The 16,281-nt window shown below is 30.4% G+C and overlaps 1 protein-coding gene across 2 annotated transcripts; it reads right to left on the bottom strand.

Annotated features, from left to right (window-relative positions):
• Positions 1 to 3,031: 3,031 nt before the first annotated feature.
• Positions 3,032 to 5,043, bottom strand: LOC112687363. 2 transcript variants are annotated; one of them, XM_025560010.1, is made up of 2 exons: positions 5,005 to 5,043; positions 3,032 to 4,924 (listed from the first exon to the last, which is right to left on the bottom strand). In XM_025560010.1, exon 2 carries the CDS (start codon positions 4,542 to 4,544, stop codon positions 3,897 to 3,899), a length of 648 nt encoding a protein of 215 aa, XP_025415795.1. In that variant the 5' UTR covers positions 4,545 to 4,924; positions 5,005 to 5,043; the 3' UTR covers positions 3,032 to 3,896. Both variants share the same exon structure in this region, with proteins under 2 accessions (XP_025415795.1, XP_025415796.1).
• Positions 5,044 to 16,281: the final 11,238 nt, after the last annotated feature.

The following is a 16,281-nucleotide window of genomic DNA, read 5'->3' as shown; positions in this document are numbered from 1 at the left end:
TATTAACTAGAATGGAACACTGCGATAACCCAATGGAAATAATATTTAATTTTAGTATAGTTTAATAGAAGGTCCCATTTAACACAGTAAAATTTGAATTTTCATCCCATAACTGACAGACAATATATCTTTAAATACTTTAATTTTTATCAAATTACAAAATAGCTACTCTTTGGGACAAATTGTTATTAACATTTCAAACTATTGAAAATCGAATAATTTGTTTCATATGGATTTAGAGCGCTACCATTTTAATAATAGAATGAAGTATCTTTATATTGTATAATCAATGATCAAAAGCAAATTTCCTTGTTCTTTAGTAGACAAACAGAAAATTAACATTTTACTGGTATCAAATAAAATAACACAACATTAATTTTCTTTTTGCGATTGTAATTTAAACAAAATACATTATATAATATTTTATTAAATTAAGAAATTACTTTACTTGTTCTAGTTGAAAAGATATTTTAGCATTCTCTTCAACTAAATCCATATTTTTATTAGTTAGTTCATTTATATTGATTTAAATAGATTTTATGATATCATTTTTTTTTTCTAACTAAAAAATAGAATTTTGACAGAAAATAAAAAAGAACCATAAATAATAAATAAAAATTTATATAATATTTTGATATTAGAAATTCGGATACATTTTTTTTACTTTTTGTATAAGGGTGATAAATAAATTTTCAAATTCAACCGATTTTGATTTCAAAGAATTTAATTTTTCTGTATTTTTGGAACTATTTTTTAAAGTGGAAGATAATAATGTAAGCATTTCCATTCCACTTTCAGTCAATTCTTCAACTTCTTGCTCTAGTTTTTCAATGTGTATAGATTGTGATAATATAATATCCTAAAAGTAAATTTTTATTTAAAATGAATTTAATTTATTTGAAAATTTTCAAATAATAATTTATTTATACAACTAAAACAATCACCTCCGACTTAGTCAAATGTTCATTTAATGTTTCTACTTCAGAATTCTTTTTAGTTTTCTGAAATCAATATTGCTGATTGAAATGAATTAATAAATTAATTTAGTTTTAAGTATTAACTTACTGTTTTCATACTTCCAATGCTTTGTTCTTTCAACAATGATAAGCAAATTTTGATCTTTAGTTGCGAGCAATGTTAATAAATAATTTTCATAAGTTCCTTTCTAGAAACAATTAAAAATAATTAGTATTTATGACATACTATAATAGTATACTTACACCTTAATATGTAAAAACTATGATAAATTTAAACAAATAAATTACATATTTTTATTTATGAAATAATATTAATTTGACTAAATATTATTCTTAATTTATGAACTTGCATAAAAGATCTACAAATTTAAAGTGAAAGAGTAATTAAAAATTACCTGACCATTTTAAATAAGTGTACTTTTATACATGTATTTTAAACATAAAATTGGACTTAAGTAGTAATATTGAAATAGTTATATTTATTTTGAAGTATTTTCTTGATATTTATAATAAATTAATGAAAATAACAGTATGATTGCAGCTATAGTAATAAAATACAATTCTGAATGATTGATATTTTGAAACATTGTCTAAAAAAATATTTTAAATTTAGATAAAATCATAATAAACAAAAAGTTGTTATAATTAACTCACTAGATCTTTAACAGATTGAACGTAATATATATATATATATCTGTAATAATACAATATTTTATAAACTTATTTATTTTAATATGTGACTTATGATACATATTAAGTATGAAATCATCTTATTTTATTTTTTTAATAATACAATATACTAGGCCAAATAATAAAAATATGTTAATAAACATTAAAAGAAAAATTTAGTTATACTATTAATTGAAATTAAAATGATTAAATTCATATTTAACACCAAGAATTATAATAAAATATTTAAGATCTTTATTGGATTATTATAGAAATCTTAAATTTTATATCACAGATTATATAAAATAATAAATTTGTTTAATACAATCTGTGGTTATATTATAAGTTCATAATACAAAAACATGGAATTTCCCATAAATAAATACTTAAAACAAATTTTCAATATATGTTCAAAAATATTAAACATATTTAATATGACAATAAATGGTAAATATTTATGGATTTTTTATTAATAGATGATAATATAAAAAATTAAATTCTACAGAAATGTCATAATAATGGGAGCAAGTAAAACAAATAAAAATACCTACCTACTTCTTTTTGACATTATTTTTTAAGACAAAATAGATTAAGATTATAAGAAATAAGAATACAATTACACAAAAAATAAGTATTTCAGGAATTTACTTAATCTTATATACATTTTACAAGGTTTTTAATTTTTTTTTTTGCATGTAAAGAAAAAACTAAATTTTCTTTGAAAAATACTGTAAATAAAAAAAAATTAATCCATAATTATAAACATAAATAGAATATTGATACATTTATAAAACTGAGTAATTATTTTGTGAATAGAAGTTTTAGTTTTCAATATATTGAACAAACTAGCCAACAACAATGAAAATATAAATATGAAGGTACCATCAAATGGGGTGAATAAAAACAATTTTAAGCTTCTAAAGCTTGTAGCATCTTAAATATTTAACATAGAATAATGAATGATACTTTAAAATATGGGTCTCTGTGAGTACTTTAATATAGTATTATTGGTAACATTTTATATTTAAAGATTGATTTTATAAACTTTTTTAAGTGCTTTGTTTCTATTCACCTGTTGAGTGGGGTGAAAAGAAACATGTAATGTTTTTTATCAACTTTTGCGATTCAAACTCATGGAAGATGAATAAAAACAAATAATTAAATTTTTAAAAATATTTATTAAATATTCAACACTTTATTAATTAGTTACAATATAACAATAAGTATGCATTTGATACAATTAAACAATTTAACACAGATACTTTTCTGTTCAGTCTTAGAATTACAATTAAGAACTAAGAATTAGGTGCAAACAATTTAGTACCTACACAATTTAACAAATATAAACTGGTAAGAATAAAACATAAACTGTAACTTAAATATAATAAATAAAATATTTAATATTTAATTAGGTAACATTTATAAAGTCTTAAAGTCTAATTTGAACTTCAATAAGCCACGTTTGTAAACTGTTGGTTTGTCTAGCCTACTAACAACTTGATCACACTCAAACTCACACTGATCCTTTACATTTGGAAAACAATAAATAAAACCATTGTCTTCCCTAGTAAATTTTCCTCTGAGAAATGTACCTTTATAAATGTCACAATTTTTCTCAATTACTTGACCAACATAATATTTATAACATGTTTTACTAGAAGAAGGTTGTTTTGGATTTATTTGAAAACTAATAACAAACCAATCATCTGTTAAAATTTCAGATTTACTTTTTATTGGATACACATTTTCAAATATTTTTCCATGCATTTTAACAAATGCAGGTTTTTCAACTGAATAGACTTCATAAATACTGCTATTAGTATCACTAAGATTTTTTTCTTTGTCGTCTTCCATACCCTCAACTTCTTTAACTAATTCTGGGTCATCTTCATTTTCAGATGTAATAGTTTCAACGCTCATTCCTGGTTCAACATTTAATTTTGTCCTTTTTTTGTCTTTGTTGTTTTTGATCTGACGGTCTCATTAATTCTAAAAACTGTTTTAAGCTATCATCAATGGCACTTTGACATGAAATATTTGCAGTTAGATTTTCAGAAAAATTACTAGAGTCAGGTAATATATCAAGCACTTGGTCTCTGTTTAGTGGAACAATACCACATTTTTTAAATCCAGCCATAACATTTTCACATCCATTTTCATTTATTTTTAAACAAAGTTTTTTAACAGTCTGGGAAACTTGTCTTTTGAAATAGAAGTGTCTTATTTACCTTCTCCCATCTTCCAATCTTCCTAGATTTTCCTGCAATGTATTTTTAGAGGTCTGAAAAAGGCCACGTCTAAAGGCTGAGTCAAATGTGTAGAGTTAGTTGGCAAAAAAACAAATTGTATGTTATTTTCATGATATATCTTTATAGACTCTGATGACAAATGACGTGACAGATTGTCACCAACCAATATTTTTTTTCCTGTACCCAATTTATTACAATTAGGTAGTGCTATACTCTTGACCCAATCATCAAAACACATTCTGTCAAACCAACCAGATGGACTTCTATTAAATCTGGCACCCTTTGGACCACCTATTCTCCATGAATCATGCATATGCTTTAATTTGTAAACTGTGTATGGAGGAAATACAGTTTCATTGCCAGAAGCAGCAAACATTATAGAAATTGATGTTTTGGTACTGTTCATTATCTTTTCAGGATACTTACAACCTCGTTTGGTTAAGATTTTTTTTCTACCTGGATCATCTGTCAAAATTGTTTCATCATAGTTGATAATATATTCAGGTGAAACTCCCTTTAATGAAATAGCTAGGTTATCAAAATAATTGTTAATAGTTTCTCTTGAAATGGCTGCTCGACAACGCTTTATATTTTGGCATAAACGTAAAGATAAAACATCTTTATGCCTAGTCACAAAACTAATGGCCATTCTTTACTAGGCATGTTATTACGGCTAAATCGTTTTACTTTTTTGCCTCGGCGATTTAAGTATCCTTTGACTAAAAGTCTTAGATCATATTGATCAAGAGGAAATCCCCATTCTGTACATAGAAGTATACGATATCAATTATAATATTTTCTTCAGACACTGATAAAGCCGTTTGGCCCCCTTATTTTTTTAAATTAGAATTTTTAACATGACGGTAGAGTACAGAATAATGTATGCCATATATTTCATGAGCATCCCGGTATGTTACTTGTTTACTTTTAATTGCCATAATAGCATTTTTGAGATCATTTTGATTTGGTTTCATATGCTTTTTGCTTCAAGGATCATGTTGATAAGTTCATGGCATTTTTACGTTGTTTCTATTCACCCCAAAAAAACAATTTTTTAATTATAAATTAATAAAATAAAACTTGTAATAAATAAAAAAATGTATACTTACGAATTATTAAATTAAAGATGTCAACGGACATTAAAAAAAATAAATAATAATAATCAATCAGTCTTATCATACAGAAAAAAATATGTGTATTATCACGTATAAGAACTGATAATAAACTTGTGTCTTAGATCACCGTGTTATCAATGCATTAGTAAATAATTTTAACTAAATAACAGATTAGGTGTAATGTCATTTACGTACACTTGAGTATGATAAAGAAAAAAGTGTCCTAAACCAATTTTCCTAAAAACTACAAGATCGAATATAACTTTATCACTTTTTGTTTCTATTCACCATACTGTTTCTATTCACCCCATTTGACGGTATATGAGTAGTATTTCTATTTCACCTCAACGTGCAATTCCATATCTTTGAAAAGTATCAGAGACATAAGCGGTTCTGGTAGACACAGCAACCAGTTCCTTATACCTATTTTTAAAAATGTAAAAATTAATTATCAATAAAAAAAGAACAATTTAATTCAATTTATGAGGAAAGAAAAAATATTAAGAACAGTTGTTCGCTCTGGAAATATGTTCGTTTTAATTGTGTCCATGTTATCATTTTCATGCAAAGCGTTGCGTATCCGCGGCCGTCATTGACGGCGGTAATAAGCCTCCGTGTGCGACACGAGCGGATCAGAACCACTCTGATCCATGCACATTATTATCAATTCTCCGTTATCACTATAAAATATAACATTTTTTGATTGATGCTTTTATCATTTTACTATATTATCTGTATTATGTGTATTATGTGCAATAAATTATTATTGTTCGGTGATATAACCACAGATTATATAAATAATATATAATATTAACAATATTAATATTAATAATTTATAATATATTCATATCATTTGTGTTATAACTTTTTATTGCGCAATATGTATAACTGTTGCCATATATGTAAAACAAATTTTTCTACATTACGCAGACATATCGACGATATAAATATAACACCTAGAACTTGTTCAGAGTAAGTAGAGTAAGTTATTAACAAAAAACTAGGGAACCATCTCGAACATTGAGTAGAACACCTACTGGTGGTGATATTTTGTATATGTGAATTGAAGTACAATTAACTAAAAATTTGTTTTCATAACATACAAATCTAAATAACTAACTTTTATGTTGCAATTATTGATTTTTTATGGTATTTTTTGTCATTTCATGTGTATTTGTATACTACAAACAATTTCTTATTATCATATGTAACGCTGTTTGAAAGAAAACGTTTATGCGTGCTTAGCGCACCAATTCGTACGTTTAGAAATACACTCTCTAAAGTGGCATTAATTTTGAAAAAATTCAACTTTTAGATTTTTCCCTTTATTTACACTAAAAACCTACGTTTGTGTCAAATTTCACGTTTCTACCTATACGGGAAGTGTCTTATAATTTTGATGATCAGTGAGTGAGTCAGTTAAAAAATTGCTAATTTTGAAGTCTTCCCATTTCGAAATGGTACAATATTAAGGGCTCATTTTCTTACAACGTCCTAAGCTACTCGAGATTAATCTATGTTTTAAAGTTTATCTTCAAAGGAAACAGAGATATATGGGTTATAATAATCGGGCGTATTGATTTGTGTAAAGATATACTGGCATTGTTGGAACTTGGCCGGCGTTGCACTATGCACTCAGATTTCTTGTACTCGTATATGCATGCACATGTCACTTGGTACAACGTAAAATTTAATTTTGTTCTTTACAAGATTGCAAAATTTGTCAAAAGGGAAATTAAATCTACCCGACTTCCCGATATCTCATTTTCATTTTGAAAATAATTTTGATTTCTTAACATCTTAACTAGGCCAATTAGGTACTAGCACTTTTTCTATTATGGTTCTATTTTTCTAAAAAAAAAAAGACAAACATTATCGAAATTATCATTAAAAAAATGTTATAATCAAATTTTTTTTAACATTAATTGGGGGGAAAAAATCAAAAGTCGGTTTCCTAGTTGTCCTAGGGGAGAAGATAAGAAATTTATACGTATAGTTTAAATTAAAATCTGTCAATGAAAAGTATGTTAAACTTGCTTCCGCTTTTTGGTCTAAATGCATTAAAAATATGACGTGCTCCAACCCCTTTAAAGGGTTTTTTTCTGTGATAATACTTGTATCGTACAAAATACGAGTACAAGTGCAGAAAAATTGGTCAGTAGGAATATTGCGCCTAAAAGAACCGAGTAAGTGCAATCCGATTCTGATTCGCTCGTCTCTAGACTCGCGCGAATAACGCGTGACCGGTGCACGATACGAACGCGGAACAATTTGGTTTTGGGCACCTGATGCACCTGAAAAGAACGATTTGATGGAATCGCTGCGATTCGTTTACGAACGATCCATTACTATACGCAGTGGCGTATTTTCAATTTTTTCTGGGGGGGGGGGTCCACAGTTTATACATAATTAATATAAACTATATATTATATTATAATAGTTACGTCCTTATGCAGTTTTTGGAGGAAGTTGAAATAAATATATAATGTAATAATCGTATAGTCTTATATAATATTATATATATTGTATTTAGCATTATATATAATAAAGTATTGTTATAAAATAAATTCCAGTTGTCTCGATTCTTTGGCCAACTCTTCTATCACTTCATCAACAGTAATTTCAACTTCCCTGTGAATGTTTAACATACCCAATTCTGCAAATATGTAAGAATTGTTGTTAATTTTTTATTTTTTGGAGAGGTTCTGGAGGGGTCCAGTACCCCTGGACCTCCCCCGTAAATACGCCACTGACTATACGTGTAGAGTAGTCGTGTGCAGTGCCGTTCGATCCGAAAACGTATCGTTATTGTTAACGCGTTTGGCGTCGATGACAAGTACTGTTGCGGCGTTATCGTTAAGACATGCCGGGACCTGAAACGTAGCACGCGTGACGCGGCGTAATTTTCAATTCGCTACGAACTGCGCCTAAGATCCACTATCGTAAATGCGCGTTTACATTGTAGTCCGAACGCGAACGAACGCGATTCTAGTCAAATTCGCCGTTCGTTTGCCTTCGTTCGGAGTACTACTGTTTGTGTTCAAACTAAAACACGAGTTTGTTGACAGTCAACATTCGGTTGCTGTTCGCTGTCCGATCGAACATATGCGATGATGAACGAACGCATTCGTTGTTATTTGTTCGCGTTCAGTATAACGTCCAAGTAAAAATATTCGATTCTATATTCATCATCTAATCCACGTTCGTTCGCGTTTGTCGAACGCGAGCGAATTGGCGGCGAACGATTCGTTCGCGTTCGGTGACGCTCGCTCGGACGGCGGTATATGACCAAAGAAAACGCTCGTTCAGTTCGAACGATATTCCGTTGTGTTCAACACTTTGTGCCCGTATCTAAATACTTGAAAACATATTTTGGTTTTCAAAGTGAATCCAATGCGAATGCAGAAGAACAAGCCCGAAGAACCGCCAATAGCCCGGAACACAGTAAACGGCTGAATCATGAACGAATTCGCGTTCGAATGTATTCGGTGGCATTCGCTCGCGTTCGGACTGTAATGTAAATCACCTTAACGCGCGGTTTTCCGCGAACGTTTTCACACGTAGCAATGCCGAATGCAGTGCATTTTTTAAACTAGTTGACTAGGCGACACATATGTCGCCCATTCGATTGAAAGTGTGGATAAAATTATGCAGACCGAACGTGAAATACTACCATCGCATCATTAAGTTATATAGAGTATTTTGAGAGAAAATAAACTGTTGCCGAGTTAAAATTCCTTAAAAAATGCACTGCGTGCGCATTTCAACGGCGATAAAAACAATTGAAACGCGTCCTCGCCGCGCCAAACGATTCCTTTGGCGTTCGTCGATAAAACCGGTTCACTCCGCGCCGTTGCGGCGACGGCACGGCGTGTGTTTCTACGAGTAGTACTGTCCGCAGGGACGAGCGCGTGCAACATAGGCGGATATTTGATTACATCTGTGGGGGGCTTAACATTTCCTTGTATTATCCATTACCGTAAACAGACATTTTTAGACGTTTCAATCTTCTAACTAGTGGCTACTCCTACTTTTTTAATCGAGGCACCAAATATATACACGTAAAGCATGATTCCCACTAGTCAGACACCGTACCGTACCGTTTCGGAAAATATTTTAATATTTGTTTAAATACAGCAATTCACATTTAAACGTTTCCGTTTCGTTCATACACGTAGCGAACCGACAGAGTTCGTCCGGCATTCCGCGCGAGAATGTTTTGTCGGGACGGCACGTGTCTGATCCGGTCTGAACAGGTCTGTATGATAAGTTTCAATGAACAACAGACATAATATTATAATATCCATCTGTTGCCATTCACTGGAAAATTATTCATATACTTTTGAAGTTCGTACATATTATACAAACTTCTCATTTTTTAACTTTTTTATACTTTTCTCACGTGATGAGTTTAGAGTTATTAATTGAACTCGTTAGAGATCAAGAATGTCTTTATGCATTGTCACAAACATTTTTAAACACATTTCAAACTTAAAATATAAAGAAAAGGGGAAAAGAGGGAAACTTGTGTAGTCATTTTACGATGTTGTAGCGAAAATATAGGTATTGGAACAATAATAAGTATTGTATATTTGAACGGCACGGTACGGTGTCTGTCGGTACGTGTCTGACTAGTGTGAATCATGCTTAATACTAATATAAAAATATATGTAAGCATTGAATAGCTACTCAATTTTTTGTTTTCTTTGTTTTAATTGTACAAATCTATTCCTTTATTTCCTTTGTTACCTACAAAAATATGGATTTCCCCGATAACGATAGTTCGTAAATATTCCGGACCATTATCACATACCAACAAATTAAAATAAAAAGTTACGAATATCAAATATTAAAATATACAATTTATTTTGACGTCTGGAGTGGTTTTACTATGTTCAGGGGGACTCAATCTCCCCAAATTCCCTTCTCAACAATATCCGCTTATAATGTACAATGTCGCGTTACGGGTCCGGCGCGCTCGCGTGCACTTCGTGCCGGCCGAGACGGTCGCGAAAACCGCTAGGTTGTGACGTAGCTGCTCTGCCCTACTATGTCTAATGGCCGGGTACGCCAAAAATGTAAAAATAGTTTTTTTTATACTAAAATTTTCTAAATTTAATTTCAATTTTTTTATGTACTCATCAAAATCATCATATAAGCCATTGATAACGAGATAAACAGGGAAATTCATATACTGTTTTAATACCTATATGAACAGTACAAAGCAATTTAGAAAAAGCAATTTTTTCGAAATTTTGAAAATTGCATATACCGCCATTAGGCTTAGTAGGGCAGTGCTACGGTATAATAATATTGTGCACGTACAGTGCGCCGCGGTCCACGTCAAAATATTTTCGAACCCGACCAGTGCCGGCCCGGCGGTTTTCGGGGTCCAATGCAGAATATTGCGGAGCCCTATAGATATAAATATATAGATTAATTTTTTAATTGTTTATAGAAATCTATGTTTGTTCATGTTATTATATAACTAAATATATACCGGTGTCAACGATAAACAATTTTGCAAGTGCACGCGCGTACAAAACTTCAAAGCTATTCGTAATTTGTAACGTCTTAATTTCCGTGGATAACAACCCGTTTTTCCTGAGAAAACCACACGACCCCACGGGATGCGATTTGCGAACTACTGCGACTACATGTTTATTATTTATAAAAAAAATGGTATTCGTAATACATGATTTGTGAGCTCCATACAAGCGCGGAGCCCGGTGCGATCGCACAGTTTGTCCCCCTTTAGTGCCGCTACTGAAATCAACGCACGCGTACTTCTAGCACGTGCCTTAGCGCCGTTTTAGCCCCGATCCGGAAAACATGTCATCACAATGTCGACGCGTTCGGGCGCGCGCGTCTTCCCGACATTCGTCGGCTGGCGATATCGTTTTTTTTTAATTAACGTTACAGCCGCCGAACGGTATTTTGTTCGGACCGCGGTGACAAGGAACAGGTCCTTTGCGGATGAGTCGCGCACGCGCACGCACGGGTGAACCGCGCTGCGATAGTTACACGGGCCCGCGCGCCCGTCTCCATCATTCGTCCATTGCGCCCGCCCGACCGACCCTGTCAACCGCTAACGGAGCGAGTCATGGCCGCCGGCCTCCGGTCCGACCAATGGCGAGTGCCCGTCCCGATAGCCCGCGTTTACCACTTGGGGCGCATCCGGACCGTTCGAGGGCGACGGTCCGTTACGATAGTCGTCCGACCGTCATTTGCGTTCCCTTGGTCTGGTGAGTTTTACCTGATCTCTCTTTCCGCGGCTTGCACTCGGTCTCCACCCGAGCCAGTTTTCAGCTTCTGTAGGTTAATCGGTTTGTTTATTTATTTTATTTTTTTCGCTCGGTTCCTTAACGATTATTTTAGTTTTCCGCGCGACTTGTTAGTCGGCGGAAACACCAAAAATAACTGTATTAAATTTCTAATATTTTTTTTTTTCAGAACACTTCGCGCGGAAGCCGTCCGAAATCGTTTCGTTTCCACCCCAGGCAGTTTGGAATATTAAGGTATTTATTTTTATTTTTTATTTTATTTTTCAAAAAGATTAATTTTTTCTCGCAGGACATTCAGTTAGTAAAAAAAAAAATTATTAAATAATTAAGTTTTTAAAATGTTTTTTAATTGGAATTTTTTTTTTTATCTTATAGAATATTTCTCCGAAAGACATGTCAATTATTAATACGATAACTAACACTTCGGCCAACAATAATATTTATTACGTGAGCTGCAACATGTGCGATGGTCTTATATGTTCCACCAACCGAGCTGTAAATGTTTATGATAATGGTGTTATAGTCCCAGGTTAGTAGTTAGATTATTTTTATTAGTACACCGCGAGTTTCAATTTTCAATCGAAAAAGGATTTATTGTTTTTTTTCTGATCATTTTTCATCTCGTTTTTTTAACGCTGTAAACCGTGCAATATCGTATTTTTATTTCTCCGCGAACTTTCAATATAATTATAACGAACTATTTTGAATTCTTTACACATTAATTTGCCGTAAACCGATATGATTCCCGAGTAATATAGTTTAGTGTTAAGTATATTTTTAGAGTTAGTCTACGGTCAGACTAGATCTGGCATCGGCCGAATTAACGTTCGGCTGAACACGGACGAAAAAAAATAAAAGTATGAAATTCAATTGTACCCGGTCACATTACATCCGAGAAATTCGGTCGTTTACGGACGATGTTGAATGAAAACAAAATATTTTGTTTTTTTCGTCCGTATTCGGCCGTGTTCGGCCGAACATTAATTCGGTCGATGCCGGTCTAGTCTTACAGTAGACTTAAATAGTGATATGTAACGATAGTTATTTTTGTTTATAAACAAAAGTAGTATTAAAGTAATTATAATTACTGAATAATTTAAATAATATTAATAAAAATAAAATCTTAATGTACTGATATGGTTATGCAGCATCGTTAGTTATTTGCTCATTTATTATTCATATTGTTGCCACTAGTCATTTTATAAATTCGATGTAGTGCCGAAATCCAGTCCTATGCTGTGACAACCAATTCTCAACCACCGTCGGGTACGCTGTAGGCCGTTTGCAACGGGGCAATACAAATTTCTATTGTTCATGAATGGCTAAAACGTGTTGTAATTTTAAAAGATAACAATTATCCGTGATCGAAAGATTTTTTTTTAACGTTTAACCGCGTTTATGCGCAGCGTTTCACCGTATGTGACCCGATACGATTGCAAAATGTAATTTCCTTTAACGAGGGCTGAATGTAATTTTCAATGCTACAACTATCAATGCCTGTACAACTGAAATAACACTAATTATTCTAAATATAATGATAAGCTAATATTATGTGCATGTAGGGCCATTCGTTAACTTTTTGCCTTTTAATTAGCGTTCGCTATTTCGTATGTTTAATATATTTTTAGTATTTATGTTGCACAACAATATTAATATTTATATATATTTCGTTTCATTATCACAAGTTGAATTTGATATCGTTGTGCAACATCGTTAGTATTTAGTATAAATATACATATTTTGTATGTTGTTGACGGTCGGTTTGGTGTTGTGTTAACTTTGCTGTGGAATCAAAGGTTTCCAGCGGCCGCCGGTTACGATGTAAGTCGTATATTGTGGGCCTATACCAGTGGTGGATTAGAGGGCAGGCTAAAAGGCTTATAGCCTAGGGCGGCTATTTTTTTTTATAGAATTAAGTGTTATTATTGACTTATTAGGTATATTTATTTTAATACAATTTTTTTTATATTTGTCATATAAACACGAATAAAAATAATTTTAAAAAGTTATAATAATATATTAATATGTACATTGTATGATGTGTATCTATAGGCTATAGTAAGAATATTACAATTATTGTTACAATTTGAAAATATTTCATTTGTAATAAAATAATTACAGATAGTTAATAGTTATTATTAGTAACTTATTAGTATCTATGTACTTATTGGGAACATCCGACTATCCGAGTATAGGTATTTTCATATCTGGCTATTTATATTTCCATTATGTGACTGTATAAGCATTGTTTATTTGTACTGGTAATAATGGTATCTGAAGTAAAATAATAGACATGAAATATTTTATTTTTAGAAGTTTTATATTTTAAAGATTTTATAATTTATATTTTTTTTTTGATAAATAAACTGAATAAATTTGAAGAAAAGGGTTTAAACCAAATATTGTTGGTTCCTTAGTAGAGTGATAGAGGGGGGGGCAGATTAATTAAGACTAGGGGCGCCAAAACGCTAAATTCGCCACTGGCCTATACAATGTTTTATTGTTATTAAAAAACCGTTGGAACGATTTGTTATTACTATAGTAAAATTATGTATTACTTTTTTACTAAGATCAAATGATTTTATTCCACGTTTATTCGTCATAAACCGTTGTGGCAGTGTTTAAGAATGTCCAGACCCGAGATAGATTCAAACTTCTATTTTTTTTTGTCCTGTTACGATAAATTATTATGAAGTACCTGTGTTTAAGACGATAACATACTTTTCGATAAAATATAATTAATAGTTATTTAAAAAAAATATAAATTGTAGACACTTGAAAATTTCACATAGTACTTACTATAATTCTTATACTAATATTAATGGTAAATTGATTTTAAAATAGGGAGTAAATTTCAGTTTTAAAATATCGATTCGAAGCCATAAGTAGTTACTCATACATAAATAAAACATGCTTAATATATACATAAATAATAAAACATTTAAATATGGATCTTATGTTATTAAATTAATAATTAATAAAATATAGTTATTTATTGTTTTGTATATTATAACATTTTAATAGTATTTAAGTGGAGCCGGATAGGCATTTCCTTCCCTCTTCAGGCTGACTATGCCTCAAACCAAATCATATCCGAATAAAAAAAAAGTTGTATGGTCTGTCTTTAGTATCGATAGTCTCAGTACAGTACAATAATGTCATGAATATGTTTTTATATTTATTTTAAATGTGTTTTTATTTTTATTTTAAATGAATATTTATATTTTTGATATGCCAATGTTTATAATTTTTGATCTTAATGAAAGAATATTCCTATAATTCCGAGTTTTTAAAAAATATGTATTACAATATAAAAATTGTTTATGTTTTCTCAGCCATCAAAGTCTGAAAACGCCAATATATATGTAAATACATAAGCCTACTAACAGATATATATATATGTACACACCCATATACACATAAACACACATACAAAAAATTATATAAGCAATATTTATCGTGTACATTTACATATCGTCGTCCACGGGAATTAATCTCCTATGTGAAAATACACTACTTTTCAGTAAAGAAAAAAAGTTATTTATCTATTTATCCTCACACGACACTAACCTATACACAAACGGCAATACCTTCAATGTGATTGCCAATCATATTTTTATTCACATAGGGAGTATTTATAATTTTTTCTAAAAACATCATATACATAGGAGTTTAAGTATTCACATTGTAGGTGTTCCAGATACGTTTATGATTAGCCCTACACAAGGGAGATTATTTAATTTATATTTCATTAAACATTGAAGAAAGGTAGCACATAGGAATTTCATTCATATTTAAAGATAATTTTTTCTGAATTTAGTGATCACAAAACCTCAAATTGGTAATTTTTCACATAGGAGATTTATTCCCTTGGACGACAATAAATAAATTTATATAATACATTCAAATATTCTTGTATACAACGTAATTTACAGTAGTAATAAATACCAAATACCATCCTGAGTGTCCCCACGTCACCCAATTTTTCTTTTTCTTTTTTTTTTTTTGAAAGAGAGGGATAGGGGGGGGATTGTAATTTTATGTTATAATTTTGTGACGACCCTATTAAACATTTTTCCAATTTTTTTGACAGAGTTGTTCTAAGTACCTTCCTGAATGTTATGGCATCAATCAATTTTTCATTTTTTTTGTTGGAAGGGAGAGAAAGGGGGATCGGAAAAATGTTAAATAGTGTTATTACAAAATTGGAACAAAAAAGGCCTGTTCTTATATATATATATATTATTATTTTTATTATTTATATTCCTGCTACTATTATTTAACATTTATTTATATTAAATTAAATATGTTTTTTCTTAATTAAAATACAACAATTTTTGTCAATTTAAGCATTTCATTTATAGAAAGCAAAAATTACACACGGGCGATGCCGGGTAATTCATTTAGTAAATATTTATATATAAATTTATATATTCTTGCATAAAACTTAATTGCAAATATATATATAAACCCACACACACATATACTCAGATTTACATATATATAATAATAAAAATATATTTATATATATATATGTATAAAATGTTCCTACGTTACTTCCATTAGAGTTCCAAAATCATTCCGATAACGCAATATGCCATTTATGTTTTTCTTAAATATAATTTTAACGTTTTTGTACAACATAACTGAATTGTAAGTTAAGTTTATATTCCATTTATGGTACTCTGGATTATAAAATTAATATTACTAAAAACTGTTGCAGTTATGTTTTTATTTTGTTATAGTAAATATATTAATATGTTATATTCCTATCATGTTTTTTTATAGTTTCATGGGTATACCCATGAAATTACATAGAACTCTTTATAAAGATTAATTAGAATATAAATATGTTACTATATATTAGTATAAATATTCTAATAAACCTTGAAAATTCTATTAAACTAGGTAAAGAAATAAAAAATAATAATATGTATAAGATTTCCAAAAATTGTATAACAAATGTATAATATAACAATGTAATACA

The sequence above is a fragment of the Sipha flava genome, unplaced genomic scaffold (genome assembly GCF_003268045.1).
Source record: "Sipha flava isolate LNK unplaced genomic scaffold, YSA_version1 349_pilon_pilon, whole genome shotgun sequence".
Lineage (NCBI taxonomy): Eukaryota > Metazoa > Arthropoda > Insecta > Hemiptera > Aphididae > Sipha > Sipha flava.
This window is presented reverse-complemented; position numbering and strand designations above follow the sequence as displayed.

Bases quoted from the DNA above. Each gene is read 5' to 3' on its own strand.
- LOC112687363 (XM_025560010.1), bottom strand. From the start codon at position 4,544: ATGGCCATTAGTTTTGTGACTAGGCATAAAGATGTTTTATCTTTACGT.